Source organism: Dermacentor albipictus, chromosome 10, assembly GCF_038994185.2.
Source record: "Dermacentor albipictus isolate Rhodes 1998 colony chromosome 10, USDA_Dalb.pri_finalv2, whole genome shotgun sequence".
NCBI classification, from domain to species: Eukaryota; Metazoa; Arthropoda; class Arachnida; order Ixodida; family Ixodidae; genus Dermacentor; species Dermacentor albipictus.
The window spans coordinates 33366571-33388469 of NC_091830.1; the positions used below are offsets into that span (position 1 = coordinate 33366571).

Sequence of the window (21899 nt, forward strand, 5' to 3'; positions counted from 1 at the left end):
TGCAAAAGTATGCCCTAAAAGGTGCGGCACTGTCAAATGTACATGGAACTCTTTGTAGGATGCTGCTGGTCACCTGATACCTTCTCAAATGTTCTACAAGCCACAGGTGCACGCTCTTGAATTACTCTCCCTAAAGCTAACAGCCATCTACCTCAGAAGATTCTCAATAGCATGGTGCTGTTTCGTCAGAAAAGCTATACGGTCATTTAAGGATTCTATGGTTCTCATGTATATTTAAAGCCCTTCCGTGCAAAATTTGGCCCGGAAGGTGCATAACTCTTAAATGTATAAATAACCCTTAAATATAATTTAAGGGTTATTTATAATTTTTAATCTAATCCCTCGCTAGGATATCGCTGGCTCCTCAGACTACTAAATGCCCTGCCAGCCACGTGTGCATGCCACCGAGCGACACTTCTCACGTCGGCCTTAGCCGATTACGTCAAGAGGGCCTCACTAGCACGGCGCTCAGATAAAAAGAAACTATGCACTCATCTAAGCGTTACATGGTGTTCGTTTACATTTTAACACCTTTCAGCGCCGAACCACGTGCCAGAAGGTGCCAGATGTTTAAAGTTATCCCCAAGGTTTTTCCCGAATGCCTCGCGAGCCCCGCCGTGCACGCCTCCCGAGCGGGCTCGCCCCAATTGGGTCTCGGCACGAAGAGAGACAGATTGCGAAGAGAGCAGATTGGGTGAGGGAACAAACGCGAGTTAATGACATCTTAGTTGAAATCAAGAAAAAGAAATGGGCATGGGCAGGACATGTAATGAGGAGGGAAGATAACCGATGGTCATTAAGGGTTACGGACTGGATTCCAAGGGAAGGGAAGTGTAGCAGAGGGCGGCAGAAAGGTAGGTGGGCGGATGAGATTAAGAAGTTTGCAGGGACGGCATGGCCACAATTAGTACATGACCGGGGTTGTTGGAGAAGTATGGGAGAGGCCTTTGCCCTGCAGTGGGCGTAACCAGGCTGATGATGATGATGACGAAGAGAGACAAGACACGCCGAACTCACCGGCGTCCCTGTGTAGCTGACGGGCGGCACTAGGGAGGCCAGTCCGGCCTTGTTCTGCATCGCCGTGGCCGACACAATCTGCGCCGAAGACAGCGACGTCAGAGACTGAAGCGCTTTCTCCTTCGCCGCCGTGTCCTGAAACACCGCAAGACAGAAAATAAAAAAATACCGCCGCCGCAGAAAGCGCGCGCGGCGAAGGTATACCTTCGAAATAAAGGACGGCTCCCGAGATAGGGGCTGCGCGAAAGGTCCTTACGCGTGCTGAAGCACGGGAGACAACGCAAGCGCTTCCTTTTTTTTTTTCCGCAGCGAAGAACAGCAGTTATCTACCCGCAGATAGGTTTGCCGCGAAGGGGCTGTATATAGAATGTGCATCTGTACCGTCTTTCGCTGATCGACGCGCGAGTCAACAGATGATTGAGAATGTTTAAGATTAGGGGACGCAAACGGCTTGCGTGCGCAAGAACTAGGGGCGACGGTCCTGCGCATGCGCAGACCGTTTGAATCTGCACATGCGCAGAACCGTCGCCCCTAGTTCTTGCGTACGCAAGCCGCTTGCGTCCCCTAGTCTAAAACTCTCTAATTTGTTTTTTTTTTTGAGCGTCCGTAAACGAATGATGGCGCACGGAGTACAGGAAAACCGGAAACGTCGACGTCAGCGCTAGTAGCGCCATCTTGTTACGTTTTCTTCAATCACGGCGCGTTAAAAAACCGGTTCTTTTTGTTGCGTCACTGTTCTAGGTGAGGGGAAGAACAAAACAAATTCACTATGCGCTGATTATTGTTACTGCTAAACAGCCTAGTGCCAACAGGTAGGCCAAACATGGTCGTCGAAGCTACACCGTATAAACCTGTGTAAAGGCCGCACCCCCCGCTTGGCAGCCCAAATTTTTGAAGAAAAAAAAAGAATTTTTCAAACGAGAGACGATCGCGTTTGGTGCGCTGATGCCGAGCGCCCGCATCACCGAATTGTAGTGCGCCGCTACTAGATGGCGCGAGAAGGCAATCAAAGAGTATTACGGCGGATTTCACACCCGCAGTCGGAAAAATTAAGACCAAGTAACCCGGCTCCGTGTAAGGGCAGCACCACGTCAAAAATCGCAAAAAGAAATTGTGGTCGTTACACAAGTCTACCGGTAATCTTGTGTCAGCGCCACGAGATGGAGCCACCATCGCTGCTGCTCGAGTCTGTACCTCCTCGGGCGTGTTCTAGCATTTCGCACATCTAATACATTTAAGGGATCAAAGCTGCAATAGACTTTTTGACTTGTTTGTATTCACACTGCCATTTACGGAACCCTAGCTGAATACCGGAGAGGGAGGCGCGAGAGAAAGCGCTCGTGGCGCCACCTTGCGAGCGCTAAGTTTCAACTAGAGTACGCAGAACTGAGCGTGACGACCATAGCCTACGTATCTACAGGTGTACAGCTTCGACAGTAGAAATGAGCCAATAACGGAGTTGCTCGTTTTTTTGCCTTTTTTGTCCATAGGTGAAGAATGCAACACAGAAACTGTCTCATTCACTTATCTTTAACTAATCTCCACTGACATTGCGGACGCGGTGAACAGATATGTATTATGGCATCCGTGACGCCAACTGATTACCCCTACACAATAGAGACATTTAGCGTGTCGGCTATTCCGGCAAACCGGCGCGGTTTGGGCGAATTACCGGATGGTCGGGGGCGTAAACGCGAGTGGCCAGATTGGTGGCGCCAGCTGGTGGTGCAAAGCTCAACCACCTAAACACAGACCCAATTACTATATTCTTCTTAACTGGGGCGTAAGTTTTCGACAGCGGCGTAATTATGAACACAATTACGCCGCTGCGGAAAATTTGCACCAGCAGCGAAGCCGCATAAAGTAAGTTACTGCAATTTTAGCTCTGTGTTTGCCCGATTAAGCTCTACGCCACCAGGCGCCTGCACCGCTCCGGCCAGTCACGTTTTCGCCCCCGACCCTCCGGTAATCCGCCCAAACCACCCCGCTTTGCCGGAATAGCGTACACGCTAAAGGTCTCTATTATTCTCCAGGTAGCTTGCGGTGCGTATAAGCTTATGTTGTTGGGATCGGCAGTATGTGCTGTCGTGTCATCGCCGATCTCGACAGTAGCATGTATTTACGTATTCAAAGGGACTGACGACCAATTTTCATGGTACCTCTTCTTTAATGCAATGGCAAGCTTACCGGTCAGATTACTTAATTTGAACGCGCCAAATACCGTGAAATATTTTTTATCAGAATTTTTCGATCTGCATTGAGGATGTAGTCGTTCACTGGAAGCATGCTGAAAACGCTGATAGGTGGGCGCGATTGCGATTATACGCCGACATTAAAGGGAGGCAGACGACAAGTGCGGCCGTAACTGTGAGAAATTATCATTGTGTTTATCAAGTCGATGTTCCTGCGATACATGTTTCCCGAAGTGTTAAAAGTATTTCTGCGATAACAGCTCGTTTTTTTCGTGGCTTCCTGTCCAACTGCTTTAGTATTTAACCAGTCAAAACGAAACCGACCGGATCGAAAAGGAAACTACGCTTTTGCACGTGATACGCAGTTTGGCTGGTTGCCGTAACCATGCATGCGCTTTTTGATTTGTGAAGCATAGAACAAAGTGCAAGCGTCTAATAATATAGCAAGTGCAATTTCAAGCACTAACTACGTTGTACTTAATAACAGCCGACTTACGTTCAGTAATCTCGTAGACTACATCCGTAGTACCAAGATTTCTCAGCCAGGCCTCGCCACTTACTGGTTTTCAATACTTTCTTTGTCAATTTGAATTTATAATTCCTACTTGAATCGCGGACAGCGTGCTGGATTCTATCACTACAAATCATGCTCATTTCATTTCCACCAAAGTCTCGCAACACATTGTGGCCAGCTGTCAGTCATATTAATTATGTGTACGTGTGCGGCGAGGAAGTAAGCACCAACAAACCGGCATATTGTACCAAATAAACAAGTTTTTTACAGGCTGCACGAAACTAACGAAACTTCGAATGTCGATGTGGACAAAGCATCGCCACAAAATAAATGTTTTCTTCTTCGTATCCACTTGTTTTGCTAAGCGCACACGAAACAACGGCAACGCTCCCTAACTTCGTTTCAACCTCGCTGTTGTGATACTGCAATATACACATATTTGTGGGGTACACGACAAGCTCATTTTAGCCGGTGTACTAATCAAATGCATCGCGACGCCTTGAAGCCAAAAAAAAAAACGGTGGGCCACGTCCTGTCAGCGAAAACGATCACGTGCACTGCTATAGCTACGACACGCCTGGGCGTTGATAAATGCATTTTCGGCACACGTGCTTCTGCAACGTCGTTCCCTTATTGTGGCCCCCGTTCCTCGGCTGTTTTTCATCGAACGACTTGAATGAGTACAGCCTTCGACAGGTGGCGTTAGGCCTAAAGTGCCCGCCGCTCCTCAAACAAGAGACGCTCAGAAAACGAAACTACATACGAAACAAAATGACGAGAAGACCAATACGATCGCAACCACGGTGTCCACGTGCATGCAGACGGGAGAATATTCACAACTGACAAAAGGGTTTCGTTGTAAGGCCAATCCATTCGTTGTTTTTCTTATCTATTCAGTACAGCTGCCTTGCACAATACATCGCGAAACGCATACCGACAGATAAGCTACTGGAAGTGGCCGTAAATTACGCCTGGGATAGGCTGCCATCAGATACCCACACTTCTTGTTTACGTTTTTTTGCTGCTTCCTATTTAGGCGACGGTCTGCTTCAAGAAAGAAAGGGAAAAAAGTAAAACAATAAAAGACGCGACGACAGGCGGTGACACGTGCGTTTAGCCTTGAGTCCGTATGAATGATGTCGACCGTGCCAGAGGGGTCGTGTAGTAAAAGCACCCACCTAGAACGAGGCGGCGCAAGAACAAAAAAAAAAGGCCTAAGAGCAGCAACGCGCGTGATCAGCCCGAGCGAGACGGGCTGTTCGTTGAGAGAACGCCCAGAGTTTGTCACGGCACGACGCCAACTGGCAAACGTGTGAAAGTTGCTCTCGAAATAAAACAAAACAAGAAATGTGGAGGGCGGCGGGGAGGGAGGGGGGAGTCTTTCTTAACGTCTTAAATCAAGGCGTAAAAACTTCCGCGTCAACTCAACCAGCAGCTCAAACAACAAAGACACTAGGCCTAACAAGAATGTAAAACGAAAAAAAAAAACACGCGCAGTTTTTTTCTTGTTTCTACGATCCTGAAGAAAGGTCTGCGTCTTTTCGGGGCTCCTTGAACTGCATGAACGCAAAAAAAAAAAAAATACTGCTGCCGCATCAGTGTCGTCAGGAATTGCGCATCGCAAGTGAACAAAAAAAAAACAGTTTTTCTTTCTTATTCTACTTCTTCAAAGGAGCTTAAAAGCTGGATCACCAATATCTCATATCTCCCTTTCTTTTTTTTTTACTTCAGGCAAACGACGAAGAGACGCAGGGAAAGAAGAAATCATCGTTAAAAACTGATGTATCGAGTACGAAGACAACGACGCAAGCGTGCCATCGAAGAGTGGTTACGAAAACGTGCTACGTCTTGCGTCTTTTTTACCTTCAGGCTTAGCTTCGTGCCTGCAATATTTATAGAAAACTAATGGTTTGCCAGAGTGAGACACTTGTTTAGGGCGGATGATTGACTGCCCCCGCGGTCCAAACGCAGCTGCATGGCAAAAAAAAAAAAAAAAAAAAACATAGCGGGGCACGCCAGGGATGCGGGCGAGCCAAAACGTTCTTTTGCGCAGAACCTTTCTCTACGTTTCGGGAAACCGTAAACAAAAGGAGCCTCGTCCTGCGAGCTTCACCGGAGAAGGTTAAACCAACCGCCAGGTTTAAGCGGGCGAACAAAGCCGATTGCTTAACCGCGGCGACTACACGTGTCGTTTTAAAGGAAGCCTTGAAACGGGTTGGAAATTCGCTCGCGACTCCTTCTACGACTGCGGAATTGAAGGTATATATGCGGATTCGAGCACAAGTCCAGCCAGTGCCCGTAGTCGCAAGCGGAGGAATACGTTTACAACGCAAAAATACAAACCTGAAAAATAAGTATTAAGAGGGGAAGTATACGGATGCTTTCGTCTAGCAAATGACTTCTGTTCATCCTGAAAGAAACAAAAGGCTTCCTTCGCAGCGACAGATTTGGTCCCTGCGGGATGAAGCGAAAATTTCGTCGCTGCGATCGGAATTACCCCTGTTCGCTTCTTTGCTACCGTCAATCACCACTTGTGTGCAGTTTCGCCACAAACGCTGGTGTAAGCGCACCGATATTCTATGCGCGAGCGAATTAGGCCTAATTTCACAGAAGTAATACAGCCGTTCGCCTGGCCAGTCGTACCAATCACAACTTGGCTACATATGCTGAGACACTTGACCCTTGCGTGTGTGGCGCAGTGCCGGACGTCTCCTGTCGCTTATCGTATGTTCCGTTGTGGTTGTCGATACCGGTACGTTAATAAGTTTTCGTACGCTTTCTGTTCGTTTAAATATTTTACCGTGTGCACGTGAAAGTTTGCCGCTATGGCTGGCACGGCGATACACGGCGCTTTTTCGACAATGTAGCCACGATTCTTGACGGAGCAATCTGCAGTCAGTTTTCGAGTGTGGTTAACTTTTTTTATGCGAAGCATATTACGAGGGCTCAACCCAGCTCCTCAGGCGCGGCGGTGACCATGAAATCACGTGACACCGTGACGTCACGACAGAGGAGAAGTGGCTTTGGCTCAACGCTTGCAAGACGGGCTGGGTGGGAATCGAACCAGGGTCTCCGGAGTGTGGGACGGAGACGCTACCACTGAGCCACGAGTACAACGCTTCAAAGCGGTACAAAAGCGCCTCTAGTGAATGCGGTGTTGCCTTAGAAACGCGCTGTTTCTAAGGCGTGCGTCTCTTGCTCAGGCGCACATTTCGTTGCCGCGCCGAACGCTGCTTTGCTCGACGCTCACCGCGTCCAATGCGGGGCGCGTAGTCGCTGCCCTGTAGCCCATTGTCTTACACCTCTTGGCGGGTCGACGGGAACGCTGTCGCGTTCCACTCTTGAAGGCGAAGAAGTAATGCATGAGTTGTTTCTTCGTCTAGCCGAACCAAATATAGCCAAGCAACAGCAGTTCACCAAGCTAAACAGTGGTTCAACAACTAAAATAAAGGCTAGTATGCTTCGCATCCTGGGCTTAACCTTACCTAAGCCACAGCCATTTTTTTTCCTCGGGAACCGTTAATGGAGTGTAACGAGGATCCGAAGAAAGGAGGAACCGAAGCAGTTCTAGAGAACTGTTAGGACTACGAAAATGTTTTCCGCCTACTGGCTTTTTACGGGTTTTTATTTATCCAGACTTGAAACCTCACAGCTTTTAGAAGAATTCTAATGAATATGCGCACATCTCTCGCATATTTTTGTGTGAGTACTAGTGATTAGCCATTAATCGCGTAAGCATTGCATGAATAATTATATGTTAAATGTAACACGCATAATTAACTGACTTGTTCTTTTATTTGTTGTACTGCATATTACAATCCTGGCTTTAGATTCCTTTAGAAGGTATAGAGTTCACCCAGCAACCTCAAGGGGGCGCTGGGTGTAAACACAGCTTACGGTGACGTAGTTTTTTTTTTTTTTTCAGGGGCACTGCGCATGCGCCAATGATGCCATGAACACCAACCTCCCAATCACGCACTAGACTTGCGGCCAGACGATGGGAAGGGTTGTTTAAGTGTTCCGCAATTTCCATCTCACACTGCGTCTCGAGCGACGCCGCAGCTGGCTTTCTCGACAGCAGCCGCTATACGAACAGATCGAGGCAGTTTACTGGGCTTTTGCAAGTACACGTGTTACAAGCGCAGTTGGCCTCCTTACTGATTATTGATTGCTTTATTTTTTTTAATATAGTGTCATAGCCTACCGATATCTCACAAGTTGGTCAAAAGGTGTAAAGCCACAAGCTCGTAGAGTATGTACACTCGTTGCATTTACTTATGACCTGACAACGGTTACTCACAGACTTTCTACATTCTGTCTATGTCGATAGAATATCTGTAGGAATTGCTAGTTTGCTCCAGTCTATCAAAACACACGCACACAAACAAACAAACAAACAAACAAACAAACAAGCAAGCAAGCAAACAAACAAACGCGCAGGCTCTCTGTAGAGTGAAGAAATAACTTATTGCGTTGCAATGCAGGCCACCGTAATACTCAATCGGCTATTGCTTCGTCACTGAAGCAAGCCGCACGGGCTTATAGCTCACGAAGCCAGCGCTGCACAACCTCCGATGTAAACACGTGCACGCCACGTTGTTCGGACTCACCTTTAACTTGGACTGTATCTCCCGGGCTTTCCTCCTGGCCAGGACCTGAATGTGGCTGGACACCTGCTTCCGCGTTCGCGTCTTGCCCGTCCGGAGCTTGATGTACCTGGCGATGAGCTCGTTGCGCCCTGCGCCAAGCGCATAAAAGCCGTTAGTGCGGGCATTCGGGTTTTCCAACGACGCCAGGTAACACTATAATAATGTCAGGAAAGAGTAGGTAGGCCTAATTGCTGCTCCATCGAGAGCTAGCATAGCCCGAGCTCGCTAAAACAAAACAAAACTATGAAGTCCCCCTCTTCATTTAGTACCCGTATCCTACATGGTGTTAAGCTAAAGAAGTCACAGAAGCACGAAGACTTGTAATCTACCGTGGGCGAACATGTGAAGCTTATGCCTGGGCCCAACATGCCGACATCTTGACACGTCTTGATTCGCCTGACATCTCGTCAAAGCGCCCCCAAGAGAACAAGGTAACCTTTCGGGAATAGTGGGTCCAGGTTGAGGGCTTTTATTGTTCACCAATGGCAGATGCCTTACTTAAAAGTAAAAACAAAACTTAGCTTTTGAACTAGTATATGAGCTGCTATGAAGTTTCAAGGCTCAATAATGTTCGAATATCTACTAAGTGAAACAGAGTAAATAAGGGTAGGTTGATAGAATAGACATAGCAATATTAAGCACTAAGTTTTGTTTGTGTTTTTTTCTTTTCACCTAAAATGCAGGCCTGGCAAGCCTGAAAATGCGGGGAACCGGGAAAGTGCCCCCAGGCCCGGTGAAAAACCACTGTAGAAAGCCACAAAGTACAGCGCCATCGAAAGTTCTTCAACGGTCATCAAGCCCAGCGATCGCTGTAGACTGCAGGGGAGGAACCAAACATCATGCAAGGCGCCAGTTACCGACTGTCGAATGATCCGGTTCTCTGGATATCGGTCGCCATTGGCGTCGTAGACAAAGGCGAGTCGATAGGGAGAACTGCGTACGCATTCTTTCCTTCGTAGTCCCTCTTTTTTTCTTCTTTCTTTCTTTCATTCAATAAAGGAGGACCTCCTTCGTAGCTCGAGCGCTTCGCGCCTCTGTCCGCAACCGTCAACCGGCTTCTGTTTCTTCCGAGACACCCTCAAAGGATAGGACGCTCAACGCGGCTTTGTGTTTTTGTTTTATCATTCAGTTCTGTGTTTCTTATATCCCTTGCTTTTTGGAGCCACACTCTGTGCCTCCTTTGTTCATTTTGCTACACTTTACGTTTCCTCTTCGAGGAGGCGAGCCGTCTGTCCCATCCACTCTCTCCTCCTGCTTCCGATGCTGCGTCTTTTTCCGGCGGGTGGTGACGCCAGCCGCTTTGATCCGCATCCTCACTTCTCCCGTCTCCCTTGGCTGAGCGGCGTCGCGGTCCCTTTCTATAGTCGGCTTCGCAGCAGCATCCGTTTCCAAGGGATCCCCGCGTTCCGCGCATTCCACAGCCGGTCGTCTCCGCGAAAGCGTATCCAACTCGCGACATGCGACGCTTTTTTTTTTTTGCTTTCCGCCTAGCAAAAGGGACTGTGCGACACCACCCCCTCTCCCGTCTCTTCCCTCCCTGCACCTCCCTCCCTCCCTGCCCCTTTCTAAGCCTCTTTGTCTGTCGATCTATTTGCGCACTGCGCGTATCCGTCGTCTTAAGACTTGTGTACGGAGAGAGAGACTCGGCGTCGGCGTGCAGACGTTGGACCGCTAGGCTGCAACCACATGACGCGTATTTCTGGCGTTTCTTCGGCGCGGCGAGCGTTCGCGCGTCCAGCGACTAGCCCACCCGAAATGTCTTTGTGCGACTAATGCGCACTTCGAGAAGCACCACACGGCGGCATTAAGCCATTAGGGGACGCAATATAAACAACCACACGGGCGACGGCCGCAGCACATAAAGTGTACCGTACGTGGGATGCATGTGGTTGTTCAAACTACGCGTCATACCGTAAGCAACCACATGCGCGCGTACTTCCGACGCATTTTCGCCTCTGCGTTACATGGGCATCCCCACGGGGTATACTTACGCTGTTATCACGGCATGGGTCCGGGCCATTATAAGAGCGGGACTACCAGACGGCAGCGCTGATTTTACGCGACGCCGGAAATGCGTCGAAAATACGCGCCCATGTGGTTGCTTACGGTCCTCGATGTACACCCGAAATGTCTTTATACGACTAATGCGCACTTCGAGAAGCACCACACGGTGGCACGAATCCATTAGGGTACGCAATACAAACAACCACACGGGCGACGGCCGCAGCACATAAAGTGTACCGCACGTGGGATGCATATGGTTGTTCAAACTACGTGTCATACCGTAAGCAACCACATGCGCGCGTACTTCCGACGCATTTTCGGCGCTGCGGTACATGGGCATCCCCACGGGGTATACTTACGCTGTTATCACGGCATGGGTCCGGGCCATTATAAGAGCGGGACTACCAGACGGCAGCGCTGATTTTACGCGACGCCGGAAATGCGTCGAAAATACGCGCCCATGTGGTTGCTTACGGTCCTCGATTTTGATGACTTTCTTGGAGTGCCGCTTGCGTCTTGTTCCTAACCAGCGGCCTGTTTGCGCATTCTAGCTTTCTCTTACGACACGCAAACTTAAGAGACCTTCCGCTGCTAGTTTAGGGCGATTGTACACATTCCACCCCATTATCGCTATTAAGACGCCTCGTTTTTATTGTTGCGGAAAAACTCCCGACCAGCTCCCCCGCCAGTCTGCGCTTGTTAAGCCAAATAGGGAGTGTCGCACCTCGCCTGCTGACTTCTCTCCCTTGCCATTTTCTCACTCTAAGTGAGGCGCAGGGATTTGCATAATGCCTGTTGACAACCACTCCCAAGTGCGAGGACGAACAAAATAGCTGCGTACTAGGTTTGTGCACAGCGGAGACTGGCGCACGTTTTACATGTTCTGTTATCGCACTTCGTCATTGGCAATGTCGAGGAGAGCGCTAACAACGAAACAAGATAACAAGAGTGTAGTTAAATTGCCGACCGCTAGGTGCGCGGGAAATGGCTGCGCCACCCAGTGAGAGCCGCAGGGAATGCTCACCTTCCAGAAGCGTTGAGATTCAAAGAAGGTGGAAGGAAGGAGTAAGTGGTCAGCAGTCGAGTTAAGCATGACACGTTCGGAGTATTGGTGAAAATAATGGGGTGTACGGAACGGTACCGGTACAATATGGCGACAGAGGTGTTAAATACCAAAGTTATGATCGAGATCAGAGAGGCACAAGGCTAGATGGCGATAGATGTAGTGAAACCTGATTAAGGGCACAGGGTACGCCCTATACCTCTCATGTATTTTGAGCCTTATTTAAGACCCATTTCCTCAGTATAACTACTCTGCGTAGGGCATTAGGGTTTGTTTCATTTTATTCGCGATTGTATCTTCTTCTTGCACTGGAACTAGAACTAAGATTATTTTTCAAAGATTAGAAGTTTCACGATTTTCCGCAAACACAGCAAGCATTTGTTTTTTTTAAAGAAAAATTAATATATGTGTACCATTCTGGTTCAGCAGCTGCGCATTGCTGTTTACTTTATGCTGCCTAAGTATCAGCCGCCTGTAATTTCAAGCAGCTAAATTAATGGGGAAAATGTAACAAAAACAGTAATTTCGAGATATTCAGTGTCAAAAGCAAAAAAAAGGACACGTTGACTTAATTTCTTTTCTAAAACAAGATACACTGAACCATTTGCCTAATAGCCATCAGCCATACATCATCGCAAAAGCCGGCGGCAAAAGCTGCCAACATTTCCGATATCATCAGGTAAATAATTGACCTGACTCAAGGCAGTAACGGCAGGAAGAAGAGGACAGAACTGTCGCCAAGCTTCCGCTCATTCACTGACATGCTGAAGGCTGACGGATGTGGGTACTACATGTACATACAGACGAACAGTTGCCTGCAAAACTTTACGGGAAAGGTTCCCTCGACAAATGCGAGTTTATGCTCAGCTAAGACATGGCGCTTCTCATTTCTCAGGTCACTATGCAGGTCAGTAAGTAGGCAAAGGAACGAGAATTCGTGATCGCCACTCAGCCTCCAAAGTCTGTACAGGATTACGCTTATCTGGGTCCATTAGCCACAGGGAGCCCTGAATACGATAAGAAATTTACGGAATAAAAATGGGTTGGAGTGCACACCGCAGGCACCACCAAATCCTGACTGGGAGCTCACCACTGTCATTGAAAAATGTACGGTCATTGCGTTCTACCAGTGCTAACATATGGAGCAGGAACATGGAGGCTAACAAGGAAGCTCGAGAACTAGTTAAGCAATAGAACGAAAATTGTTAGACGTAACGTCAAGAGACAGGAAGAAAGCGGTATGGAACGGAGAGCAAACGGGGATAGCCGATATCCTAGCTGACATTAAGGGAAGGGGTGGAGAGAATGGAGCTGGGCAGGGCATGCAATGCGTAGGAAAGACAACCAGTGGACTATTAGAGTTATGGAATGGGCGCCAAGGGAAGGGAAGCGGAGTCGAGGACGGCAGACGGAGGTGGGGTCATAAGATTTCAAGATTTAGATTTTAAGATTTTTGCAGGTGTAAGCAGGAATCAGTTAGCGCAACAAAGGGATAATTGCAGATCGCGGGGAGGGGCCTGCGTCCTGCAGTGGACATAAAAAAATGGCTGTTGCTTAGGTAAGGTTAAGCCCAGGATGCGAAGCATACTAGCCTTTATTTTAGTTGTTGAACCACTGTTTAGCCTGGTGAACTGCTGTTGCTTGGCTATATTTGGTTCGGCTAGACGAAGAAACAACTCATGCATTACTTCTTCGCCTTCAAGAGTGGAACGCGACAGCGTTCCCGTCGACCCGCCAAGGGGTGTAAGACAATGGGCTACAGGGCAGCGACTACGCGCCCCGCATTGGACGCGGTGAGCGTCGAGCAAAGCAGCGTTCGGCGCGGCAACGAAATGTGCGCCTGAGCAAGAGACGCACGCCTTAGAAACAGCGCGTTTCTAAGGCAACAAACACCGCATTCACTAGAGGCGCTTTTGTACCGCTTTGAAGCGTTGTACTCGTGGCTCAGTGGTAGCGTCTCCGTCCCACACTCCGGAGACCCTGGTTCGATTCCCACCCAGCCCGTCTTGCAAGCGTTGAGCCAAAGCCACTTCTCCTCTGTCGTGACGTCACGGTGTCACGTGATTTCATGGTCACCGCCGCGCCTGAGGAGCTGGGTTGAGCCCTCGTAATATGCTTCGCATAAAAAAAAGCTGATGATAATGGTGTAGGCTGGAAACGTGGCTACAGATTGAAACTTCTAATTACAGGTTATGCGCCCAAGTTTCAATTAATCTCGTTTTCTTTTTCGCAAATCTGATGTCCCGTAAGCTGTTGTGGCCGCCTGTACATAAAATGCCCGGGAAAATATTTTAGCACCTCCACCTGGTCTTAGATTTTTTTTCATCTCGAAATTAACGACGATTTGTATCAAGTTCACCTCAAGAACAGAGTGTCAGTAACTACTTTTTGCTGCAGTTAAAAGGAATAAGAACCTGGATGATGTTATGGATGATGTGATTAGTGATGCAGCTGCCGCTGCATCACTAATCCACCCCCACTACGACCACTACTAGTACTACTAGTCTCATATTTAGCTCCCTTTACAACAGCTACACTCCCTCTACAAGATCGTTCATTCTAGTTACTCGGACACAGGCTGAATGAGCTCTCACTCCGATGAGGAGGAGCACGACAAACCTAAGAGAAGTTAAGCAAAACACCTTGTTGGGAACCGCAACTCGCTTTAAATTTACTGAGGGGAAAACATCCGAATCTACTGCCTGTTATAGTTTCACCGTGAGTCACGCCAACTAGTACTGAAGAAAGGAAAGGTTTATTACTGTCAACGACAAGCATATTCTGAGGATACTGAGTTGTCGAATGTCCAACACGCAGCTGGTGTACGGAATTGCGGACTAGAAGCTCAAAATCGTAACCAAGAACAGCAATCCTAGCATGAGAAACACACTGTTTCACGTAATAATAATATATCAAGTTGGCGTGACCTGCCATCTGTTTTAGTTAATCAGCTCACACCGAACGCTATAACCACAAAATTACCATTACGAAAACAATTTAGTTCAAACAACACGTGACTTGCCCTACGGTCACGTAGCTACCCACTGAGGTTGGCTATGAGATCACCCTGTCTGCCTATTTTTTTTTTTTAGAATGCCCCCCCCCCCCCCCCTTTTTTTTCTCCGCGCCTGCCGCAATGATAAATTGCTGATAGTGACTAGAAGACAAGGCGCCGTTTCAATTAACATTCCACATCTGTCCTCGCATAGATTTGAAGCTCAGATATAGCTTCGGGAACAAAACGTAATGAAAAATGGCAACAAGTTCTATAGGGCGAAAAGGAGCCCAGCTGTTGAGCACGATAAAATGGGTTCGAGGAATGAGAATCACGAGGTTCCACCATCGGGAAGTAAAAAAATGGAAAGAAATAATAGTGTAAAATCGTATCTCTGTACTACATCTGTAATTTCATCTCTGTACAATATTTGTTCCTTAGACCAGAACGGTCCGAATATCAAGTACTACATCAGGTAACGCAAGTAAAATTAGCCGTTATAGCTGTTTCTTTACATTGAAACACACCATATGACTACAATTTCAAGCAGATACAGTTTTTTTTTTATTTTATTCAACAGGCTTATCCACTACGTCGCAAGGCATCAGGTAGCATGACGCAACACATAATATAGTGGATTGCTCGTTCAGTGCAGCTACGACTATCGATTACGGTACCGAAAAAAATCAAATCATACAATGGAGTTTGAAGCTACAATGCATCACATCGGCCACACGAGGCACGTCGTAGACTTGTGCGGTACACGAGCGTTTTGCATGCCGCCCAAATCGGAATGCAGCTGCCGCGGTCAGGATTCGAACTCGCTACCTCGTGCTCAGAAGCAGAATGCCACAGCCACTGAACACACCCTAAAGGAAGTCAATCTTAGAGTGCACGCCCAAGCTAGCGAGAACATACTCCACAGGAGAGGGCGAGAAATCTCGAATAAGCTGAGCGAAACACAAAATCGATTACCATTATCTCTACATGACCAAAATGCGCCCGAAATGGTGCACAATCTAAAAATGCGCACGCCCAAGTAGAGCGATCGTACTCAAAATTCCGAAAAAAAAACACGAATAAATGGAGTAATATATAGTTGACCAGCAGTTCGTCAGGAGAACGACTATTGCACAGGTAGTTGAACGGAATAACTTTTTTTTGTACTCGGAATAGTCGGCTCCTCGCGCGAAAGGAAAAAAAAAATGAGCACGATGGTTTGCGGAAACCTAAACAAACTCGTGCTCCGTTTGCCAGTGATGCAATTTGTGCACACAATACGCAACACAACTAGCCGGCCTTTTCACGAAAACACCGCCATCAAAAAAAAAAGAAAGAAAACCACCACAAACCGGCGCCTCAAGGCGCGCTAAGTCGGTTGTTCGTCTGCTTCTCGTACCTAACCATGTAATAGAGGGCGCTCGTGACAGCCGCGTTCGCGCATGCGCATCAGTATTTTTGCAAACGGTCCATTGACACGATGAAATAAAGCCCGACGAGCAGCTCGTCAAAGAAAAAAAAAGAACAGATCTTCAAACAGAGACAACGCCCTTGCTGCAAGCAGCACGTGTTTCGCATCAACGCAGTACACGCCACCGAACGGACAGGCACAGATACGCGCACACACACACGCAACAAGAAGAAGAGGGGGGGGGGGTATAAAGACAAGTCGAGACAGGCGCTAGCGCACAGTTCTCGCATTCAGGCGTGTATACGCGCCTCGAGAGAGACGCGGGCCACATGTTCCTCAAAACGACGAGCGTTGTTGAGACTACGCGTACATAACGGCGAGTCCTACCCAGCACAGCAACGGAATGCCGCCAGCAGAAACCCCTCCCCTCCTCCTCTTTTCCGAGCATATCGCGTGTCGTTGTTCGAAGGCCGCGTGACACACGCCGCAAGGAGACGCGAATAAAAAGGAAAATAAGCTAGAGGGTGCGCAGAGCGTTTGCACGGCGGAGAAATCCAATGGCCGCCGACGCGGACTGTTGCGACAAAGCGCAGCTCGCCGTCCATGCGAAGACTTGAGGACTCGACTGCGCGAAGGATATTTATTAGTGGCGGTTCCGCCCGCCGCTCCCGCGGCGGAATTTGCACGCTCTGTACGCACGAGATGGTACCGGGAATTGAGGAAGTCAAAGGCATTTCGTTGTGAGCACCACAGAGCTTTCCGTTTATTTTCTTTCTTTCTCGGTTAATGGAGGCAGCCGCTGTACGACAAGGGCGTGCTAGAGGGAGAAAGTGCGGTGCTGTGTGTTTGGTGTGCCTATATCTATCTATTTATTTTTGTTGTCTTTGACTACGATGTCAGTGGAATAGCTCGAAACTGTATGACCGTCCGCCCGTCTTTCCAGTTACACGTCGTCGCTCTTAGGCCACCTTTTTCTCTGTTTGAGCTTTACTTTGGCCTTCTACGAAGAACATGAAACGAACAATCTAACTGTGCCAACCAGCGCTTGTGTGGACCGTACTCGTGCGCCTGCGGCAACGTGCCGTTGAGAACCGGAGGCGCGAACAACTGAGCTATTGCGCAAACATGTCCGCTTGCCAATTTGCGCGCAAAAAGCACGTAGGTTAGAGTGGTGACAGCAGTGCATGTATTTCGGAGGGCACGGCGTGCAATACTGGTTACGTTTATACGAACACGATATAGGCGGGTCGACTCGGCTTGTCGGGCCGAAATCTGGTACGCATCTGGTTCACGTAAACGCTATCGGAATAGGCCGAGCCAGCGTCCGAATTCGGTCGACCCGCCTGCAAGGGATGGGACGACTTGGCCACACCGTTTATCAAGATGCACGTAAGCGCAGTCGGGTCGGGCTGGGTCAGCTCGACTTTTGGCTCGACCCGCTCGCGCGCAGTGCGTCCATACAAAGCTGTCGATGCAGCTAGCTAAGTTATCCATTTTGTAACAACTATTTGCACATTGCGCAGTAAGACCGCGATAGCCGCATGCCGCTGTAGCGGACGGGACCTAAGGTGCCTATATATAGTATATCAGCTTGTTTAGAGCAGTTCGACGCCTTTTGAAATGGCACTCATTCCCAGTTACTTACGTCTCGCCATTCCCGGACTCCCGCCTCCCGTGTCATTCACAAAGTGGCTTTTCCGATCGACTTCCGTCCCTTGGCAGTTGAGCTCACGGCGTATCGAAGTGCGAGACAAGTGGGATGAGTCTCTCGTCATGTTCCGAATAAAAAAAATCGCGTTGTAATCTTGCAAGTGCGACATTTCGCGTGTCAGCATGGTTACAGTATAAAGCTTGTACTTACAAAGCAGCGTTGCAGATTTGGGGAAAAAAAACGCAGAGGAATGAAAATAGCATAGACGAACTGCATCTATCAACCCTTTATTAGAAACAAACAGGAGGTGTATAATTGTGAGCAACAACGCCATGCGCTAGAAGTAATGAGCAAACTGGGCTTGATAGATGCGCTTCGTCTAAGCTGTTTTCGTCCCTGTGCATGTTTCAGCTTTGCAGTACTCCTTTATAAGTACAAGTATGATATTCCAACAAGCCCCAACGCAAGCCTACAGTATAAAAGCATGCGGGCTAAATCACTATACTCTAAAACAACTTCAGCATTCAAAATATCCTATTCGGAAAGAAGCAAACACGTAACAAAGAGCAGTCATTGCATTTTACTTTCTTAATTTGTAGCGTTCCCCTATTTGCAGTGCTCCTGCACGTTCGTTTCCGAGGAAAATGACGCCTGAATTTGCCTCCCTCCTATGAACGAGCTAGGATGGCACTGCGGCACATGGCTACTGAACTTATAGTCCGTCTTGTCATTATACAAGCTTCAAGCGTCCGCGCTAGCATCGCAGTCTCCTGAAGTGCACAAGCGAAGTGAACGGGCATCCAGTTTGGACGTCCCGCTCAATGTGGAGCGACGTCTAGAAAAAGAAAGAAATGTACGGACGGTCGATCCAATTTTACGCTAATAAACACATATGCTATCAGCGAATGGGAGTGGCAACATTTCAAACGCCATGAGAGAAAGTTCGAGGAGGGGACATGATGACGCGGTGACAGCGCGGTCACGCTTAAACCGGCTGACAATGTCCCGCGGTCATTTTCTGTCACCGCGTTCGCACTGCGGCTCTGCGCAGATATTCCTCGCCGATGGAGATAATGCAGTCAGATATGTGTACCATCTCGCAAAGGACTCGCAGATGCCTCATCATGATTAACCATACGATGTCAGATAACTTGAAGACAGAAGAAGCAGGCCCATAACAGCGACACACTGCAGGCGGCGTGCTGTGAGGTGCGCAGACCTGGGGACGTATTCTCGGAAGACCACTTTCGGCGATACTATCTCTTTCGCGTGACGTAGTGCTCGACCACGTAATCGGCTCATCCGGTTTTGCTCAAACAGCCAAAACGCGCGCACTGAAAGTTATATCGCCCAAAGTGAGCGTCCGAGAATACGTCCCCAAGTCCCAACAGTAGCTAGCACATCATCACAGGAACCGCTCGACGGTCTCCCTCCCAAATGCTTGGGCAAGACTGGGAACAGAGTTGTTGGCCCTCCGGTGACGAAAGTCGGAAGAAGAGCCATCAGCGACCGAAGAATAGAGTGACTCCCCTCTACAGCGTCGCACACTGTGTGCGAAAAGGGAACGGTCCAAGCCCCGCGACAAAGGTGGGAAGAGACCGGGAGCGCGCCGCTCCCGGCCTTCCCCACCAAGCGCAGCGCTCGAGTCCCAACCCGAGCTCACGCCGGGTGCAGCTAAGGAAAAAAGAAGAGGAAAGAAGTTAGAGAAAGGGAAAAATAGGCAAGAAAGCACAACTCTCTCCTTTTCCTCAGCTCAGTCCGGCTTCCCGGTGCCTCTTTTCCTAACGGTACCCATCTCCCCCCGCCACCATGACGATCCCTCATACTCTCTCTCTCACCACACCCCTCTCTTCCTTCCTTAACGGTACCCTCCCCGGCAGACAGGGGTTCGAAGCGGGAGCTGCTCGAAGCCGCTCGCGATGAGGCAGCTCCCGCGACGCACTCTGGTGCGTCACGTAGTCACCGCGGATCCTTTCTCCGCGCTTCCCGCTCATGACGTCGTAGTCGCCGCTGCCGCCGTTGAAGCTGAAGAGGAGGAGGAGAGGCGCTGGGAGGGGGGGGGGGATCGTACGTATACGACGCGCGCGGCGCTGGCGCGATGCGTCCGGAACAGCGTGGAATGCGAGGAATGTGCAATTACGCTCCGGGGCCTGCTTGCCTGCCGCCGGGACGGGCGGCGGCGCTTGCGCTAGTCCCGGGCTCCGGCTCTGCGCTCATCAAGGGCTCGCTCGCTTTGCCGGTTGCCGCGCGCGCACTATAGCTCTGGGACCAGGAATGCGCGGAATGTCCGCCCGGCTCGATCGCCCGGCCGCTTCGCTCGCGCCGCCGAATATACGCAGCCTGCGGGCGGAGGGGGTTTTCGAAGCGGGGAGGGGGGAGGGAAACGACCCCGCGAACGGTACTAGGCGCGCTATAGACGCCGGACGCGAGCGTTATACGAGAAGACGGCGAAGGCCGGTGATGAAAGTTTGCCTTCCTCCTGTATTTTTGTTCATTTCACGCTCGACGACCATATCGTTTGTCTCGCTTTTGTTTCTGCTTCTTTCTTTCCTTGGTCTATGGTACCGTTTTTCGTTCCGGGGGGGAAGCTTTCTGATTTGCTTAGCTTCTTTTCTGAGCAAATCGCTTTCTTTTCTACGCCGTGAGTGTTTTCGCCCACACTATCTCTTTATCTCTCGCGCTTTTTTTTTGTATTGTTGCGAATACCGTTTTCGTCTCTCGAACGACTTCGTCCGCCTCCGGTTCTTTCTTTTTATCATTTTTTTTATGCCTGGTGCGTCTTCGGCCCGCAGACAGCCACCGCCGTCTGGCGGCACCTCTGACTTCACTCGGTATTGTTTCCATCTGTTCTCTCACTCTCTCTCCCTGTGTCATTTTGTGTATATTTGACGTAGCCCACGTTCGAATATGTTATTTCCTATTTTTATTATTCATTGTCCTTCCATCCTTCTCTGCCTCCTCTCACTCACTCTCGGCGTTTGGCGTAGCTCGCTTGTACACCTCTGTCATCGCTTTTTTTTTCTTTTGGTGCTACGTACGTTCCTCTTTCACTGCCAGCGATGTCTTCTTTTCGGTGTAGCTTGTTTACAGTACAACGCTTTATTCATCCCCTTTGTTGTTTCTTTCATTCATTCCCGGCCTCCCTACATTCGGTCTTCCAGTTCGCTGTGGTAGCGCCGTGAACGTGGCCTTTATTTCGTGCATACCGCTAGCTTAAAAGTACCTTTCCTTTTTTTCTCTCTCTCCCTCTTCATTGACTGCAGCCTCCGACTACCCTCTCACTCCCGTCCTCCCTACCCTGCACCGCTCCTTTCTTTTTCTGTTGGTGTACGCTAGGCTCCCCGAGTCCTGCTGGCTGCGTGTACGGCTTTATGCTCGGCTTGTCTCCTTTTCAGGCATCGTCCTGTCGCAGTTCTCTCGTCCCATCTGATCGTCCGGCTTTCTCTTTCTCTTTAACGCATCCTCTCGGCGACAGAAGCGCGACCGTGCGTTTTCTTTTGTAAGGTGCTAACGTCCCAAGTTTTTTTTGCAAGTCGAGCCGGGAACTGATGGTCGTGTAGCCGTTAGGCCGCCCGCACACGGAACCGTTTTTATGCCTGGCTTAATTTACGAAAAGCGAACGAAAATTCGAAAGATTTAGGAAGGGAGGAGGGAAGGGGGCAGGGCTTGTATTGCGCAGACGGGAGTGTGAAATTGATGGGACGCTGAAACGAGAACTGCGTACGTGAATAGTAGGGAGCGGTTAGGCGACATAAAACAATGAAAATCACACATTCTTATAATAGGTATAATTACTAGCCACCGCAATGGAGTGAGCATGCGCAAGACGCTGCGATCGCCGAAGTTCAGGTAATACGTAAAGCTGGGGCCAGCAGAAATTAGCAATACGGTCGAATGGCTCTACAACAAAATGACCCGCATATCGAAGGATTTCGCACGTGCCAGCCGAATTCCTCTCTGCCGTACATATTGACAATCCACCTACATAGAAGACTCCTTTATAACGAATTTATCTTTGCAACGAAGGAATATAGGCAACTGCGAAGGCTGATTTGCTGTTTTACAAGGAACGCAGGGGCGCCGCAATTACCTTGCGTAGCCGCCACACAGCGACTGATGATGATTTATTGGCATCTCCTTTCAAACAGTCACCTAGCGTGATTGATTTAGTGGGAGATACTGTGCACGTTTTTCCTTCTAGCATCTTTGTATACATTTCCATAACCTTCTTTTCCGCAAAACCTCTCTACCTGCCTTGTATCGCTATCTCTGCCTGAAATGGCAATGATCGTATCCATTTCGTCCCTGCTTTCTTTTTTCCCCTCGCAAATACTCTAAACGCATCTTGCTCGTGTCGGCTGCCGACGGGTTAAAGCTTCCGTCTACTTTAAATACAAGCGCTT

At 49.0% G+C, this 21899-nt stretch overlaps 1 protein-coding gene across 2 annotated transcripts in view; it reads right to left on the reverse strand.

The window, feature by feature from the left end:
- LOC139050676 (transcriptional enhancer factor TEF-1-like) overlaps positions 1-21899 on the reverse strand; it is a 57177-nt gene that overhangs the window by 25619 nt on the left and 9659 nt on the right. Inside the window, exons 2-3 of one of the 2 annotated variants that reach the window (XM_070527277.1) lie at positions 8334-8461; positions 1018-1152 (exon numbers count right to left, since the gene is read on the reverse strand). In XM_070527277.1, the coding sequence (XP_070383378.1) occupies positions 1018-1152; positions 8334-8461 (263 nt within the window). Of the gene's footprint in view, positions 1-1017; positions 1153-1221; positions 1368-8333; positions 8462-21899 lie in introns of those variants that run through there. The other variant, XM_070527278.1, reaches the window with a different exon arrangement.